The 16720-nt window shown below is 41.2% G+C and overlaps 1 protein-coding gene and 1 long non-coding RNA gene across 2 annotated transcripts in view; one reads left to right on the top strand and one right to left on the bottom strand.

The window, feature by feature from the left end:
• LOC139549129 (uncharacterized) overlaps positions 1-9090 on the top strand; it is a 37863-nt gene extending 28773 nt beyond the window's left edge. The window contains exon 2 of the long non-coding RNA XR_011669832.1: positions 5206-9090. This is a non-coding gene — a long non-coding RNA (uncharacterized lncRNA). The remainder of the gene's footprint in view (positions 1-5205) is intronic.
• On the bottom strand, positions 3516-10365 carry LOC139549127 (uncharacterized). Its single transcript, XM_071359271.1, has 8 exons — positions 10227-10365; positions 8880-8936; positions 8631-8782; positions 5553-5784; positions 5217-5385; positions 4969-5026; positions 4572-4658; positions 3516-4344 (listed from the first exon to the last, which is right to left on the bottom strand). Exons 2-8 carry the CDS (start codon positions 8914-8916, stop codon positions 4222-4224), a joined length of 858 nt encoding a protein of 285 aa, XP_071215372.1. The 5' UTR covers positions 8917-8936; positions 10227-10365; the 3' UTR covers positions 3516-4221.
• Positions 10366-16720: the final 6355 nt, after the last annotated feature.

Below are 16720 nucleotides of genomic sequence, written 5' to 3'. Positions count from 1 at the left end.
TAGGTGAATCAGGTCAGCATAGCTGTGAAACGTCTGGGGGGCCCAGAGAGGATGGAAAACAAGTGTCCTAGATTAAAGGAAACTTTGCCTGTGTGTGTGCCTGTGTGTGTGTGTGTGTGTGTGTGTGTGTGTGTGTGTGTGTGTGTGTGTGTGTGTGTGTGTGTGTGTGTGTGTGTGTGTGTGTAACAGTGTGTGTAACAGTGTGTGTAACAGTGTGTGTAACAGTGTGTGTAACAGTGTGTGTAACAGTGTGTCTCTGTCTGTCTGTCTGTCTGTCTGTCTGTCTGTCTGTCTGTCTGTCTGTCTGTCTGTCTGTCTGTCTGTCTGTCTGTCTTGTCTGTCTTGTCTGTCTGTCTGTCTGTCTGTGTGAGTGAGTGATAGTCTTTGCATTGGACTGTGTTTTAGTCTTTGTGTGTTACCCTTTTTTTCTTTTCACTGCTGCATCCCTCTCTCCCTCTCTCCGTCTGTCTCTGTTGTGTGGGACATCTGTGTGTGCCATTGCTGAGCTAATCCCGCTAGAGACAATGCTGTGGTCTAGCTGGAGAGAGAGTCAGAGTCAGTGGAGCAGGCCACGTTTCCTTGTCTTGAACACACAGAGATAGTCTGACCATTGAGGAAAGGACAGGAATATTTTCATGACGTCATCATCCCGAGACAAATTAATAAAGACCATTGCAGTCATAGAAATTACATTTTGAAATTGTATTTTTGCACTATTTTTGACACGTGTGTCTAGGGGTTATGCACGAAATTAGCTTTGAATGTCAAATCAAATGCCCCCCCCCCCCCTATTTTTTATCAAAGTTACGGCCCTGCTTACTTTGTGGGCGTGTGTATTTGTATATAGAGTTTCCAGTTATCAAAGTACCCTGGCAATTCTCATCAATAAAGGATGTTGTTTTGTCAATGATGTATGTCCTAGTTGATCACTGAGCAGTTGGACTGCTATACACATGAACAACGCCCAATAACACTGACAGAAACTGTCCGGGATTCAATCCGACAAAATGCATTGGTCTTGTTTAGGCGATGTCGGAGGTGCCTTTTAACCTCTAAAAGTTAAAGCCTTTGGCCTTTACTACTATGGCCCAAAGAAATGCATATTGAATAACACATTTATAAAAAGACAGTAAAACAACAAATCATGAGGAATAATGTGTTTAGGTGTCTGTCCTAAATCTATGAGATGTAAGAAAGCTCCGGAAAATTTGATGGGACACAAATGTAACCTCTTTTTTTTTGTTGGCAGAAAATTACCTCCATACTCCCATTCATTTGTATGGGTTACCTTCAGACGAATCCCATGACACTTGTGGGGGTCATAGAGCAAAACGGAGAACACCATCGTGTTTGTGAGAGTCTCGTCTTTCCATCGAGTGGTATTAGTTATTAGGTCAAACCGTTTGGACACTACAGATGAGAGGATGGATTTGTGGGATGTCTCCTGCTCTGAAAAAACAGCGCTGTGGCTCTGCCCGCTTTCCACCGCAGATGCTGAAGGTCGGCATGGGCTGATGTGGTGGACTGAGACGCAGCCCGCGTAAAACGGCAGATATCTTTAGCTTAAACTGACACATTTTGATGGAGATGTTTTTACTGTGTGGTTTAGATTGACGCACAGGTGACTCTTCTAGAAGGTAATTTACACTTGAGCTGACATTCGCAGTGTTCACCATGAACACGATCTCCGTGAAGATTGGGGAAATTCCCTTTATAGGGCGTATTGTTGGTAGTTCAGTGTGCAGCGGTAGAATGCGCTTTCACACTGGTAGAACACAGTTTGAATGAATACTGGCCATCTTTTAGCATAGCCTGTGGACAACAGACCTCATGGCCTTTTAGGCTGAGCTGAATCGGATTATAAAAGGCTTAGCGTTATTAAAGTCTTTGTTTGCAACTATTGAGAGAAGTTCACTTTGCTGTCTGTCAACATGTGGTATGACTTCACAAACAGAGCAACTCCTATGTAGTAGCAGAAAGCTTCCAAGGAAATTATAGATGATCTTTAAGGTCATGTGATTCTTAGCATTTTACTTGTGATATCTCCAACACGGGGGTCATAGAATGAACAGAGGCATGCAAAGGTAAAGGATGTGTTCATGAGCACCGTCTCTCAGTTTCCTGGGAGGAGGAGTTTGGGAAGTCTGGGAAAAGATCATGTGAAGAACGAAGTGGTCGTGGTAGCTAAACAAATAAAATATTCAACCTGCTTGCAGCAAGACCTTACCCCTCCCTTTCTGTTCACAATAGCAAGTTCAGGAATAAATAGGTACTGAGGACGAAAAGCAAGGGAGTAAGGGAGCTCTAATATGGATGTTAAGGGATGTGGGGAAGAGATAGATAGCAGGGAAAGGGTGGGATGAACGGATGAGGATGGAAAGATCAATACCGACAAAAGAGAGTATTTCGGTATTAAAGCCCCGATCAGTCAAGCTCAATGGCGCTACACACAACTAGCTACTGCAGGGGACATAATGGGAGACGCTGAAGATAGAGGATTCAATTAAAGTGATGCTAATATAAAAAGGGATGAGCAATTAATCATGGAGAAATCACGAGGACGGATCAAATCTTATCAAACACAGCCCTGTCATTCTTTGTAGAACATTCCTCCTGCTACAGTAAAAACAGCCCAAAAATTACAAACAGGGGTACTCAGGTGTGCTACTGCAGTAGTAACTATGAGTGTGAAGGACTCCACGGCTCTAGTTTGGCCATTCCAACAGATTGCAGTTTGTGTGTTTGTTCGTGTGCCATTTTGTGAGAAGGCGGCATTTGACAGCAGGCGTTGCCATTTGGCACAGATCTTCACCATAGATGAGAACGCAATCATTCTGGGGCTTCAGGGAGTCGAGAGGCTTTGGAGCAGACACAAGTAAATAAACAAGGACGTTCACACATCACACTGGAAAAGGGCAGAGAGATAGAGAGACAAAAAAGAGAGGGAAAGGGTAAGCATTAGATAAACAGTGGAGGAGATTGATAGGAAGATGATACGATGCGTTTTTGTGTGTACTATCATAATTTGCATCTTTTAAGACTTCAATACAACGTGTTAACTGCAGTCATGCCCCATCGGTGGTGTAATGATATGCAATCCGGCGGTGTAATGATATGCAATCCAGTGGTGTAATGATTTTGAAACGCAATCTTTTTCAAGTCTGCTGTCGACGGGCATCAATGACATTGATCTGTATTGAAACGGAGCTGTCCAATAATGTTGATCAACAAGTGTAGCGTTCAGCCACACCTTTGAGAGAGGAGCACTCTGGGACTAAAGGGCAAAGGACACGTTGTGTAAGGGTCAAGCCATTGCAGATGGGGACGTGAGCTATTTTGAAAGGCTACGTCCAATGTTGCTCACCAATCGGTTATATAGCGAATCAGCTTACCAGTAACAGAGAGATGGCACAGGTATGCTTCTTGAACAATCAAACAAAAACAATCTAGCATCTCAACAGAAGTGGAAGTGAAAGTATCTACCTATTTCTCTAACTGTCATGTACAAGACAGGCGAGAAAGTTTTGAACAACAGTTTTAGCAAACTCATTGTTGATCGATTTTTTAATAAAAAACAACTTAAAAACTTCCCACCGAGACAGCCCGTCATAAATGAGGAAAAACCAATCACACCCTTGCAAAAAGTATCTGCAGGAAGGTCACGTAATGGATTGTCCTGTGCATGGTCTGTGAATGTCCTATGCAATGTTCTGTGAATGTCCTGTATATATCCTGTGGGACGACCCCGGGATAATTGCTACAGAGAGTTACAGCTGATGGATGAAACCATGTGCACGATTACCTCTCTCCCCACTTCCTGTTTTTAAAATCCCTACCGGTCAACAATAATAACTTAATAACTTAAGGGTTACACTTAAGAGCTGAGAGGACTCCTCTGCACCCAGGGGACCATTAGCAAGAAGGAAGGATCTTCTAAGTAATCGTAATACGTTATCTTTATACAGCTAAATTATAGGAATCTTCTTTTTCCTAACTTCAATAACCAGTCTGATTGTAGTGTCAGAGATGAATTTGGATATAGGTGGTTCTGGATTCTCTTCCAAAGTAACAGATTTTCACCCCTTTTGAAATGAATCAAACACAGTGGTTCTTTCGGCAATGTCGCAAAGGAACAATGAGGGATTTGAAATAGCCGAGCTATTAGCCTTAACATAGCAGTTCCCTGTGTCTGAGTCTTTGAGGAGGGTTGGTTGGAGATGTTCAAGGGAAGTGTTGGGGCTTTGTGGGTATTTCCTGCTGCAGCCACTCCTCTGGGAGAGTCTTTCTGCTGGGGTGAGTCTGGGGCTTGGGATGGACTCCTGAAGGCCCAGTGGGAGTGCCATGCTAGATGGAGGAAGGAGAGAGATACGTAAGAGATTACTCTGATGCATCGCACACACGCATACATGCACACGAGCTCACGCACGTAGACGCACACACACACACACACACGTTCATGCGCAAGGACAGGCAAGTGATCAAACGACCCGTCTATTGAGTGTCAGAAATGGCTGTATGATCATCTCAAAATAGATTAATTTAAGTCTCTGTTCTGTACACGGTGTGCTTACCATGGTAACGTAGATGCCCTCTCCTCTAGAGGGTGTGGGAGGGGGCGGGGCCCTGAACCTCTGGAGCGTGACATAGCAGTTTGTGTCCTGTTGTGTGTTAGAGTGAGCAGGTACAATCCGTGTTACAGAGGGAAATGTTACACAGCGGGGACATCAGAGTGGATGAAGACACCAATGCAGCACATAGGGGACAGGTTATCATTGGTTTATTAATTGACTGAGAGGGAAGCAGCGAGAAGAAGTGAGGGAGAGAGAGACTCAGACGATGAGTGTTACCTGAGTTTTTGCATGCAGGTTTGTGTGTTTGCATTAACGCTTGTATGTTATTGTTTGCATGTGTTTTTTTCTTTTTTCTTTAACATTTATTTATCTAGGCAAGTGAGTTAAGAACAGTTACCTTGTTTCCATTGGCTTCCTGTGTGTCTTCTTCGCGTATTACGTTCACCTGGATGTGACTGAAAGAACATAACAAAAAATGTAGCTTTCATTGGTTTTAGTATAGTGTTTCATGTCTCCAATATATTTGTACTATTTTTCTCTTCCTCTAAAATAGGCATATCTTGTATATGTTTTTTGACTCTGCTCTCTCCCTGTCTTCTCCTTTCTCTCATGTACACCTGCTGGTCTCTCACAGCGTTATCTCACCACTGGTCATTTTGTTGCCGCGGTGACCTCCTCCTCCAACACACCCATATTCCCACTGTGACTCCGCCCACCAGGAACAGTGAAAAAAGCACGCAGCAGAGAGGCAACAGCCAATCAGGAGGGTTTACATCAGGTTTATGGAAATCTCCTGGGAACCTCCTGTACTGCCCTGGGAAATCAAGGTGTAAAGACGAAAGATAATCTGTCAACCTGATTTGAATAGCCCAACTCCTTTTTCAGCATATACACATAGATTTTTTTAAATTTTTTACATATTTTTTTTTTTAATGCTTGCTTAGCAAGTCCAGTTGATATCTTTCAAGATAAAGTATGTACCTGATCTCTCCACCACTGTGACCTGTGTGTGACTCTCATGGATGTCTGGATAGCCAGGTGCAGGACACAGGCGACACGTGTAGGTGCCACTACATTGGTCTGTCACTGACAGCAGCAGGAGTGAGAAGTCACCTTCAGAGATGTTCCCAACCAGAGACACTCTGGGTTCAACGGTGACAGTTTGGTTATGGTAGTGGTATATGAGATAGTGCTGGTTGATATCCATTGACCCCTGTTATTATGAATTGTTTGGTTCTCAAGATTAGTACAAATACAAATATTACTGAACATATACTACATATCTACAGTTGAAGTCGGAAGTTTACATACACCTTAGCCAAATATATTTCAACTCAGTTTTTCACAATTCCTGACATACAATCATAGTAAAATTCCCTGTCTTAGGTCAGTTAGGATCACCACTTTATTTTATGAATGTGAACAGTCAGAATTATAGTAGATAGGATGATTTATTTCAGCTTTTATTTCCTTCATCACATTCCCAGTGGGTCAGAAGTTTACACACACTCTATTAGTATTTGGTAGCATTGCCTTAAAATATTTTAACTTGGGTCAAACGTTTCGGGTAGCCTTCCACAAGCTTCTCACAATAAGTTGGGTGAATTTTGGCCCATTCCTCCTGACAGAGCTGGTGTAACTGAGTCAAGTTTGTAGGGCTCCTTGCTCGCACATGCTTTTTCGGTTCTGCCAACTAATTTTCTATAGGATTGATGATGGCCACTCCAATACCTTGACTTTGTTGTCCTTAAAACCTCTTGAGAATACAGGGGGTAATATTTTCGCATTAGCATAATTTGCTCTACAGATTAAACTGCCTCTTATTCAATTATTGCTCTTACTATATGCATATGAATCATACCATTGGAAAGAAAACAATCCCTAGTTTCTAAATCCGTTTCAATTTTGTCTCTGAGTGATACAGAAGTCATTCAACAGCACTTTCCATGACCAAGAACATAAAATCAAGATGTGTTATGCTGGCTTCAAAGCTCTGCCTATATATGGTCGTGCCCCCTATGACCAGAAACACACCACATTCGCCTTCCTCTGGTTGTCAAGATGACGTCAGAGGAGAAATTCTTTGTTTATCTGGGACTGACGTGAAATAGGACCCATTTCTTTGGCGTGACCGACAACTTCCGGACATCTTAATTTTCCAATTTGAGCTGCGTTGGTGTACTGTTTTGCTGGCGTTATGTATGCAAACTATCTCCGTGTCGAATTTTGTTTGATACATGTGACCATATCATCGTAATGTATGTTTTTTCAATATAGTTTAATCAGATTATTTGAATTTTTCCGGGAGTTTTTCGGTGTACCGTTGTCGGATTGTATTTACGTTTGAGAAATTCGTGCCACTCGACCGGTACCTGTGCTAAATGGAGTGGGAAAGGAACATTTCTGAACGGAACCAACGACTCATCTTGACAAAGGACACTTTGATCAACATTCTGATGAAAGATCAGCCATAGTAAGACCCAATTTACGATTTTATATCATATCTGTTGTGCATGTGAACTGGACGTGGGCGCCTAGCCGAATCTGCCTGGTAAAAATATCGTGTCCTCCGCTAACGTGGTTAGCTAATAGATTTACATATTCTGTCTTCCCTGTAAAACATTTTAAAAATCTGAAATGGTGGCTTTATTCACAAGACCTGTATCTTTCATCTGGTGTCTTGGACTTGTGATTTAATGATATTTAGATGCTACAAGTTACTTGTGACGCTATGCTAGCTGTGCTAATCAGTGGGGTGAGTTGGGGGGTGCTACCGGATCAGGGTTGCTGACTCGTGAGAAGTTAAGCCATTTTGCCACAACTTTGGAAGTATGCTTGGGGTCATTGTCCATTTGGAAGACCCATTTGCGACCAAGCTTTAACTTCCTGACTGATGTCTTGAGATGTTGCATCAATATATCAACATAATTTTCCATCCTCATGATGCCATCTATTTTGTGAAGTGCACCAGTCCCTCCTGCAGCAAAGCACCCCTACAAAATGATGCTGCCACCCCCGTGCTTCATGGTTGGAATTGTGTTCTTTGGCTTGCAAGCCTCCCCTTTTTTTCTCCAAACATAACGATGGTCATTATGGCCAAACAGTTCTATTTTTGTTTCGTCAGACCAGAGGACATTTCTCCAAAAAGTACGAACTTTGTCCCCGTGTGCAGTTGTAAACCGTAGTCTGGCTTTTTTATGGTATTTTTGGAGCAGTGGCTTCTTCCTTGCTGAGCGGCCTTTCAGGTTATGTCGATATACGACTCGTTTTTCTGTGGATATAGATACTTTTGTACCTGTTCCCTCCAGCATTTTCACAAGGTCCTTTGCTTTTGTTCTGGGTTTGAACTGCACTTTTCGCACCAAAGTACGTTCATCTCTAGGAGACAGAACGCGTCTCCTTCCTGAGCGGTATGATGGCTGCATGGTCCCATTGTGTTTATACTTGCGTACTATTGTTTGTACAGATGAACGTCGTACCTTCAGGCATTTGGAAATTGCTCCCAAGGATCAACCAGACTTGTGGAGGTCTAAAAAAAAAAAAAATCTGAGATCTTGGCTGATTTCTTTTGATTTTCCCATGATGTCAAGCAGAGTGGCACTGAGTTTGAAGGTAGGCCTCGAAATACATCCACAGGTACACCTCCAATTGACTCAAATTATGTCAATAAGCCTATCAGAAGCTTCTAAAGCCATTGCATCATTTTCTGGAATTTTCCAAGCTGTTTAAAGGCACAGTCAACTTTGTGCATGTAAACTTCTGACCCACTGGAATTGTGATACATTGAATTATAAGTGAAATATTCTGTCTGTAAACAATTGTTAGGAAAATGACTTGTGTTATGCACAAAGTAGATGTCCTAACCGGCTTGCCAAAACTATAGTTTGTTAATTAACAAGACATTTGTGGAGTGGTTGAAAAACAAGTTTTAATGCCTCCAACCTAAGTCTATGTAAACTTCCGACTTCAACTGTATGTCACTTTTTAGAAAACATAATATTACTGCAGCAATCCTAAATGCTACATTTGTTGTGATATTACATATTTTGAGGGATTTACCTTGAACTCCCACTCCGCACTGATTTGGTGATGTCCCAGACTTTTCAAACACTGAGTGAGGTTGCAGGACAGTCGGACATTAGAGCCTACAGGAACCTCCTTCTGGTCTGGGCCTGTCACTACACAACCTAAAGCACTATACACTGTGGATACTAAAACACACACACACACGCATATGTATTTCGTTTTAGGTACATAAGAGTGATTCTACAATTCAAGATTCACACACATGAATAAAAACTTGCTCACCACAGACAATGACGGTTCTCAATGTGGTCTTCCCCATTGCTTGACAATATTTGTGCTCTACAAAAGAAACAAACAAAGAGTACTTTCATTACATCTCATGTTTTCACTAAACGTGAATACATTTCAAGAGATTCATTCCAAAACGGAATACATCCATGTTCAGAAATGTTGGTAAATGAGCTTTTATTGTATAAAGAAATTCTGAAAGAGATTGGTGTGTTTTTTCATTATCTAATCATGGCATGGGTTTGTTCAATGACAGACATGTATTTGTTTAAAATCTGTCACTGGTTTCATTTCAGAGAGACAAATAATCATGTTTTTAATTGCAAATTGCTATACATCTGTCTCACTCTCAGAGAAGTAAGTAGTACCGCTAGGTTTGACACTCTCAAATGTAACAAATAACTACATTTATTTATTTATTTTTATTTTTTACTAATTATACATTTGTGACATCAATATTTAAAAAGTGCTATAAAATTCATGTAAAACATTTCCATTTGACATTTTAGTAATTTGAAGGCTATTCCATGACTGACGAGTTTCAGAAGAAAGTTTCTGGACATTTTGAGCCTGTAATCGAACCCACAGATGCTGATGCTCCAGATACTCAACTAGTCTAAAGAAGGACAGTTTTATTGCTTCTTTAGTCAGAACAACAGTTTTCAGCTGTGCTAACATAATTGCAAAAGGGTTTTCTAATGATCAATTAGCCTTTTAAATTGATAAACTTGGATTAGCTAACACAACGTGTCATTGGAACAGGAGAGATGGTTGCTGATAATGGGCCTCTGTACGCCTATGTAGATATTCCATAAAAAATCTGCCGTTTCCAGCTACAATAGTCATTTACAACATTAACAATGTCTACACTGTATTTCTGATCAATTTGATGTTACTTTAAAAGACAAAAAAATAGATTTTCTTTCAAAAACAGGGACATTTCTTTGTGACCCCAAACTTTTGAACGGTAGTATGTATCATACACATCTAAAATCTATGAATAAAACATCTGAGAACAGTAATATATTACACCACCATGAATGTGCCCATAGGCAATAATTTCTGACAAAAAAACACAATTTATAAAAGTTGTGGATATATCGTTTCGTAAATTAACTCTTCATTTAGACTATTACCACAGCGGAATACAACTTGTATACAACAGTAAACATACACAATGATTCAAAATGCTAAATTGCACTAGTCTGCCTATCATATACTTACAGTATATCTCCTTCACAGATAGAACAGCCGTGTTGCCAATGTGCCAACCATTATATTTCCATATTCTTTCAATAATGCTCCTTTTTTTAAAACATTTTAACATTACCATTGTCTTACCTATAGTTGCCTCTCTGATGGATTACATATTTGTTTCTCTGTTTTGGATTTTAAAGGAAGTCCACCCTGGTCTCTATGGTCAATGGTCTTCTCTTTGTCAGAGTGAAAATGCTTACAGCTACAAGGTTGAAAAAGTTACAGCAAGATACTGGTGCTTCACCTTCCCTGAACTGTGCATATGTGTGTAGGTGGGACGGGGGGGAGGCAGTTTTGCATGTCTGGCTGTGGTCAACAGAGCTCTTTCGTTTCAGGAAAAAAGAAGAAGTAAAACACACACCTACAAAAAGTGTCTCAGATGTGTCCTTTTTTCAGCACGACAGAAAACACATGCATGCCATTATGAAAGAGCTGCAAAAACCACATCTGCTTTTTGTGGTGAGACTCTCTTGATAAACCTGCGAGATATTTAGTGAGCATAGTCTAGACTACTATTTAGTTACGCTTATTTATTCATGTGTGACTAAGGGTCCTGTTATCCCATTCGATAGAAGAAAAAAACATGACATTTTCCTTAAAAGTAATGCATGTCATGGACAAATACACAGTGGGAACTTTTACTCGCCACTGCAACTCAAATAGTCCTACTTTCTCACATCCTCTTAGAGCGTCATGAATACATGGTTTCAAGATGCATCTGTTTTGTCTGAAATTCGACTTTACTTTCTGCTTATTTTTAATCAATCTTCCTTTTTCTTCGGACTGACCCTCTAACATACTCACTTTCACTTTCTATGTCCATTATATACATTAGATCACGTGTGCACTGTGTAGGAAATTCATAAAGAGAACATATTACTTGTCAGAATTCTCTCTCTCTACCCCCACTCTCTCTTTCTCTCAATTCAATTCAATTCAAGGCACTTTATTGGCATGGGAAACATATGTTAACATTGCCAAAGCAAGTGAAGTAGATAATATACAAAAGTGAAATAAACAATACAAATGAACAGTAAACATTGCACTCGCAGCAGTTCCAAAAGAATAAAGACATTTCAAATGTCATACGATGTATATATACAGTGTTGTAACGATATGCAAACGGTTCAAGTACAAAAGGGAAAATAAATAAACATAAATATGGGTTGTATTTACAATTGTGTTTGTTCTTCACTGGTTGCCCTTTTCTTGTGGCAACAGGTCACAAATATTGCCGCTGTGATGGCACACTGTGGTATTTCACTCAGCAGATATGGGAGGTTATCAAAATTGGGTTTGTTTTCGAATTCTTTGTGGATCTGTGTAATCTGAGGGAAATATGTGTCTCTAATATGGTCATACATTTGGCAGGAGGTTAGGAAGTGCAGCTCAGTTTCCACCTCATCTTGTGGGCAGTGCACACAGCCTGTCTTCTCTTGAGAGCCAGGTATGCCTACGGTGGCCTTTCTCAACAGCAAGGCTATGCTCACTTGAGTCTGCACATAGTCAAAGCTTTCCTTAAGTTTGGGTCAGTCACAGTGGTCAGGTATTCTGCCACTGTATTCTCTCTGTTTAGGGCCAAATAGCATTCTAGTTTGCTCTGTTTTTTTGTTAATTCTTACCAATATGTCAAGTAATTATCTTTTTGTTTTCTCATGATTTGGTTGTGTCTAATTGTGTTGCTCTCTCTCTCTCTCTCTCTCTCAAAGTTTCCCCTTCCCCAGAACACCCACTGACTTAACCACATTGTGTGTTCTCAGTCTTCTGAGAAGATTGACAGCAGTTCATGGGCATTTTAAAGGCTGTTATACACATCTTTTATGTCCCAGTTGGAAGGATACAAAAGCAGTAATATGTCCTGACCTTCAATAATATTCTCATTCAAACTAAATGTCCCAGCTGTGCCTCTTTCTGCAGACTGTAGATTAGCCTCTAGTGCCCTCTGTCTATGAGGAGGTGAAGTAGAGCTGCTGTTGCCATGGAGATGCAGCATCCCCTTTGGCTCTCTGTTCCACATATCTGGGGTGTATTCACTAGGAACCGAACGGAAGCAAATAAAAGCAAACGTAATGAAACAGGGAGTGACCTACCTGAATATGTCCAATAGAAACCCTTGTTTTCGTGGCAACAAAAAAAACGTCTGTTGCGAAACGTTTCGCTACGGTGTCCACTAATTAATACACCCATGTTGGTGTTCCAGTGTCTGCCTCAGGTGAGAGTAGGACTGTTCTCTTCTCTGACTATGATGGATGGGGCTCATCATGCACACCTCACAGGAGTAGATCAAAGCTCTCTCCATCATAAACTCTATTTGAATGAACTAACTGAAGATACTCTGAGCAGGTAGGTATGGGACAGAGCAGGTGCAAAACCTAAATCCCTCAGAGTAGGCCTCTGCTTGTTCCATTCTAGCATTTGAATCAAACATCACAGATGGAATCTGTAAATTGCTAAACAGGTGAGTGTCTTCTGTCACACCAAAGACACTAACTGGTCAATTCATTACCAGGTAGACACAGAAAAACAACAAGATAAAATGGACATGACACAGCATAAAAACAACCACCAGGAAAAATGTACATCTGAATCATGAACCCTCAATAAAAGCATAATCAGGAAATGAACTGATGTGGTCATCAGAGGTATTGTATTTGTGCATCACAGGAAATTCTTCCCCACACTGGCCGCGGGGTGCTGATTTAACTCCACTAGATGTCAGTATGGTATTATATCAAACTCCTCTGGGAGGTCAAAAACAGAGGAGCTCCACAACGTGCGTCGACGATTTGTTAATTATTAATCAAGAACGTGTACGCTTTCCTTTAATCATCTCATGAATATTCCATGAGACCACACACACTCATACAATCTGAGATACGCCACATCTGGAGGAGCCGCACCTCGGGCCCATCCCATTTCGTCATGTTACCATTAATCCATGTCCTAGTTTGACCATGTGTCTCTAAGCATAGCATCGGGATAAGATTGGATCCTGGCTTGTAATGGGCACAGGGTTGGCATCAAATCAAATCAAGTTTATTTTATATAGCCCTTCGTACATCAGCTAATATCTCGAAGTGCTGTACAGAAACCCAGCCTAAAACCCCAAACAGCAAGCAATGCAGGTGTAGAAGCACGGTGGCTAGGAAAAACTCCCTAGAAAGGCCAAAACCTAGGAAGAAACCTAGAGAGGTACCAGGCTATGAGGGGTGGCCAGTCCTCTTCTGGCTGTGCCGGGTGGAGATTATAACAGAACATGGCCAAGATGTTCAAAATGTTCATAAATGACAAGCATGGTCAAATAATAATCAGGAATAAATGTCAGTTGGCTTTTCATAGCCGATCATTAAGAGTTGAAAACAGCAGGTCTGGGACAGGTAGGGGTTCCATAACCGCAGGCAGAACAGTTGAAACTGGAACAGCAGCAAGGCCAGGTGGACTGGGGACAACAAGGAGTCATCATGCCCGGTAGTCCTGACGTATGGTCCTAGGGCTCAGGTCCTCCGAGAGAGAGAAAGAAAGAGAGAAAGAGAGAATTAGAGAGAGCCAAGATGTTCAAAATGTTCATAAATGACAAGCATGGTCAAATAATAATCAGGAATAAATGTCAGTTGGCTTTTCATAGCCGATCATTAAGAGTTGAAAACAGCAGGTCTGGGACAGGTAGGGGTTCCATAACCGCAGACAGAACAGTAGAAATTGGAACAGCAGCAAGGCCAGGTGGACTGGGGACAGCAAGGATACAAGGATCAAGGATACAGATCACCAGCTTACCAGCTTTTAGGGGTTTGGAACAGACTAAACAAAAACAAATGGAGATGTACTGTATGGATAAACCACTTCTCCAACCTTTTCGGTAACAACACAGAACCAAGAGCAAAAACATATAGTTGATCATTTGCAAAACTTAGAATCACTATTAAAGACTACCAGAACTCACAGAAAAACAACAAGATAAAATGGACATGAATCAGCATAAAAACAACCACGAGGAAAAATGTACATCTGAATCCTGAACCCTCAATAAAAGCATAATCAGGAAATTAACTGGAAATGAACTGATGTGGTCATCAGAGGTATTGTATTTGTGCATCACAGGAAACTTCTCCAATTACAATTACATTGAAAGAGTACAGGACAAAATACAAACCCTCCAATACAAAAATGCCTGTGGTGTTGATGGTATACAAAACAAAATATACATGCCAAAAATTCAAATTGGCTGTTCTTAAACTCTTCAACATTATCCTCAGTTCTGGCAGCATCCCCAATATTTGGAACCAAGGTCTGATCACTCCAATCCACAAAAGTGGAGACAATTATGACCCCAATAATTATAGTGGAATCTGCGTCAACAGCAATCTTGGAAAAATCATCTGCACTATCGTCACAGCATACTTCAATATCTCCTGTGAAAACAATGTCCTGAGCAAATGTCAAATTGTCTTTCTACCAAAATACCATACGACAAACCATGACACTAATTGACAAATTAACAAAACAAAAGCTAAGTCTTCTTATGCTTTGTTGATATCAAAAAAGCTTTTCACTAAATTTGGCATGAGGGTCTACAATGCAAATTGATGGAAAGCGGTGTTGGGGGAAAAAACATATGACATTATAAAATCAATGTACAGAAACAACAAGTGTGCAGTTAAAATAAACACACATATTTCTTTCCACAGGGCCGTGGGGTGAGACAGGGATGCAGCTTGAGCTCTGCCCTCCTCGACATCAATGAATTGGCAAGGGCACTAGAACAGTCTGCAGCACCCGGCTTCATCCTACTGGACCTAATCTATGGATTTCACATGATTGGTCAGGGGCGCAGTCCTGGTGGGCTTGAGAGGGCATAGGCCCACCCACTGGGGAGCAAGGGCCAGCCTATCAGAACAGGTTTTTCCCCACAAAATGGCTTTATTACAGACAGAAATACTTCTCAGTTTCATCAGCTGGCTGGGTGGCTGGTCTCAGACGATCCCGTAGGATGTGAAGCCAGATGTGCTGGAGGTCCTGCACTGGCGTGGTTACACATGGCTGCAGTTGTGAGGATGGTTGGACGTACTGCCAAATTCTCTAAAACGACGGAGGAGGCTTATGGTAGTGAAATTAACATTCTATTCTCTGGCAACAGCTCTGGTGGACATTCCTGCTGTCAGCATGCCAATTGCACACTCCCTCAAAACTTGAGACATCTATGGCATTGTGTTTTGTGTCAAAACAGCACATATAGAGTGGCCTTTTATTGTCCCCAGCACAAAGTGCACCTGTGTAATGAGTATGCTGTTTAATCATCTTCTTGATATGCCACACCTGTCAGGAGGATGGATTATCCTGGCAAAGGAGAAATGCTCACTAACAGGGATGTAAACACATTTCTGCACAAAATGAGAGAGAAAGAAACAAGCTTTTTATGCATGTTAAACATTTCTGGGATCTTTTACTTCAGCTCATAAAGCATAGGACCAACACTTCACATGTTGCGTTTATATTTTTGATCAGTATCTTTGACACACTGGAAAAAATCAACCCCAAAAAAACAGAGCAATTTGGAATGCTATCTGGCCCTGAACATAGAGTACACAGTGGCAGAATACCTGTCCACTGACTTACCCAAAACCAGAAAATCCTTGACTACAGTGCATTTGGAAAGTACTCAGACCCCTTGACTTTTCCACATTTTGTCATGTTACAGCCTTATTCTAAAATTAATAAAATATTTTTTCTCCATCAATCTACACACAATACCCGATAATGACAAAGCGAAAACAGGTTTTTATACATTTTTGCATATATATTAAAATAAAACAACAGAAATACCTTATTTACGTAAGTATTCAGACCCTTTGGTATAAGACTGGAAATTGAGCTCAGGTGCATCCTGTTTCCATTCACCATCCATGAGAAGTTTCTACAACTTGATTGGAGTCCACACTTGGTAAATTCAATTGATTGGACATGATTTGGAAAGACACACACTTGTCTATATAAGGTACCACAGTTGACAGTGCATGTCAGAGCAAAAACCAAGCCATGAGGTCAAAGGAATTGTTCGTAGAGCTCAGAGACAGGATTGTGTCGAGGGGCTGATTTGGGTAAGGGTACCAAATAAATTCTGCATCAGGTCCCCAACAACACAGTGGCCTCCATCATTCTTAAATGGAAGAAGTTTGGAAACACCAATACTCTTCCTAGAGCTGGCAGCACGGCCAAACTGAGCAATCGGGGGAGTAGGTCATTGGTCGGGGTGATGACAAATTACTTGATGGTGTCATGACGTTGCCCTCTTTGGGTACAGCAAGCCCCATCCCCCTCTCTCTGTCTCCCACACTCAGGCTGCTGCGACCTCAGGTCGTAAATTCCTGGAGGAGATTATCTTCTCATGGCCAAAGTATAGAGACCGAGTGAGTTTTCATAGAGAGAACAAAGGAATTTCTTCCACCTCACAGAACTTGAGCATCCGAACAACATTTATGTTCTGGAGAATGTATAAAAGATCGGTGAAGAATCCAGCTACGAACTGGTCCGTTTGGTACAATTTTGTGAAACTCACGAGAGACAATACGGGCACATTACCA

This window comes from Salvelinus alpinus, chromosome 22 (assembly GCF_045679555.1).
Source record: "Salvelinus alpinus chromosome 22, SLU_Salpinus.1, whole genome shotgun sequence".
Taxonomy (NCBI): Eukaryota; Metazoa; Chordata; class Actinopteri; order Salmoniformes; family Salmonidae; genus Salvelinus; species Salvelinus alpinus.
The sequence above is the reverse complement of the archived record's forward strand: the minus strand, read 5'-3'. Positions and strand labels throughout refer to the sequence as shown.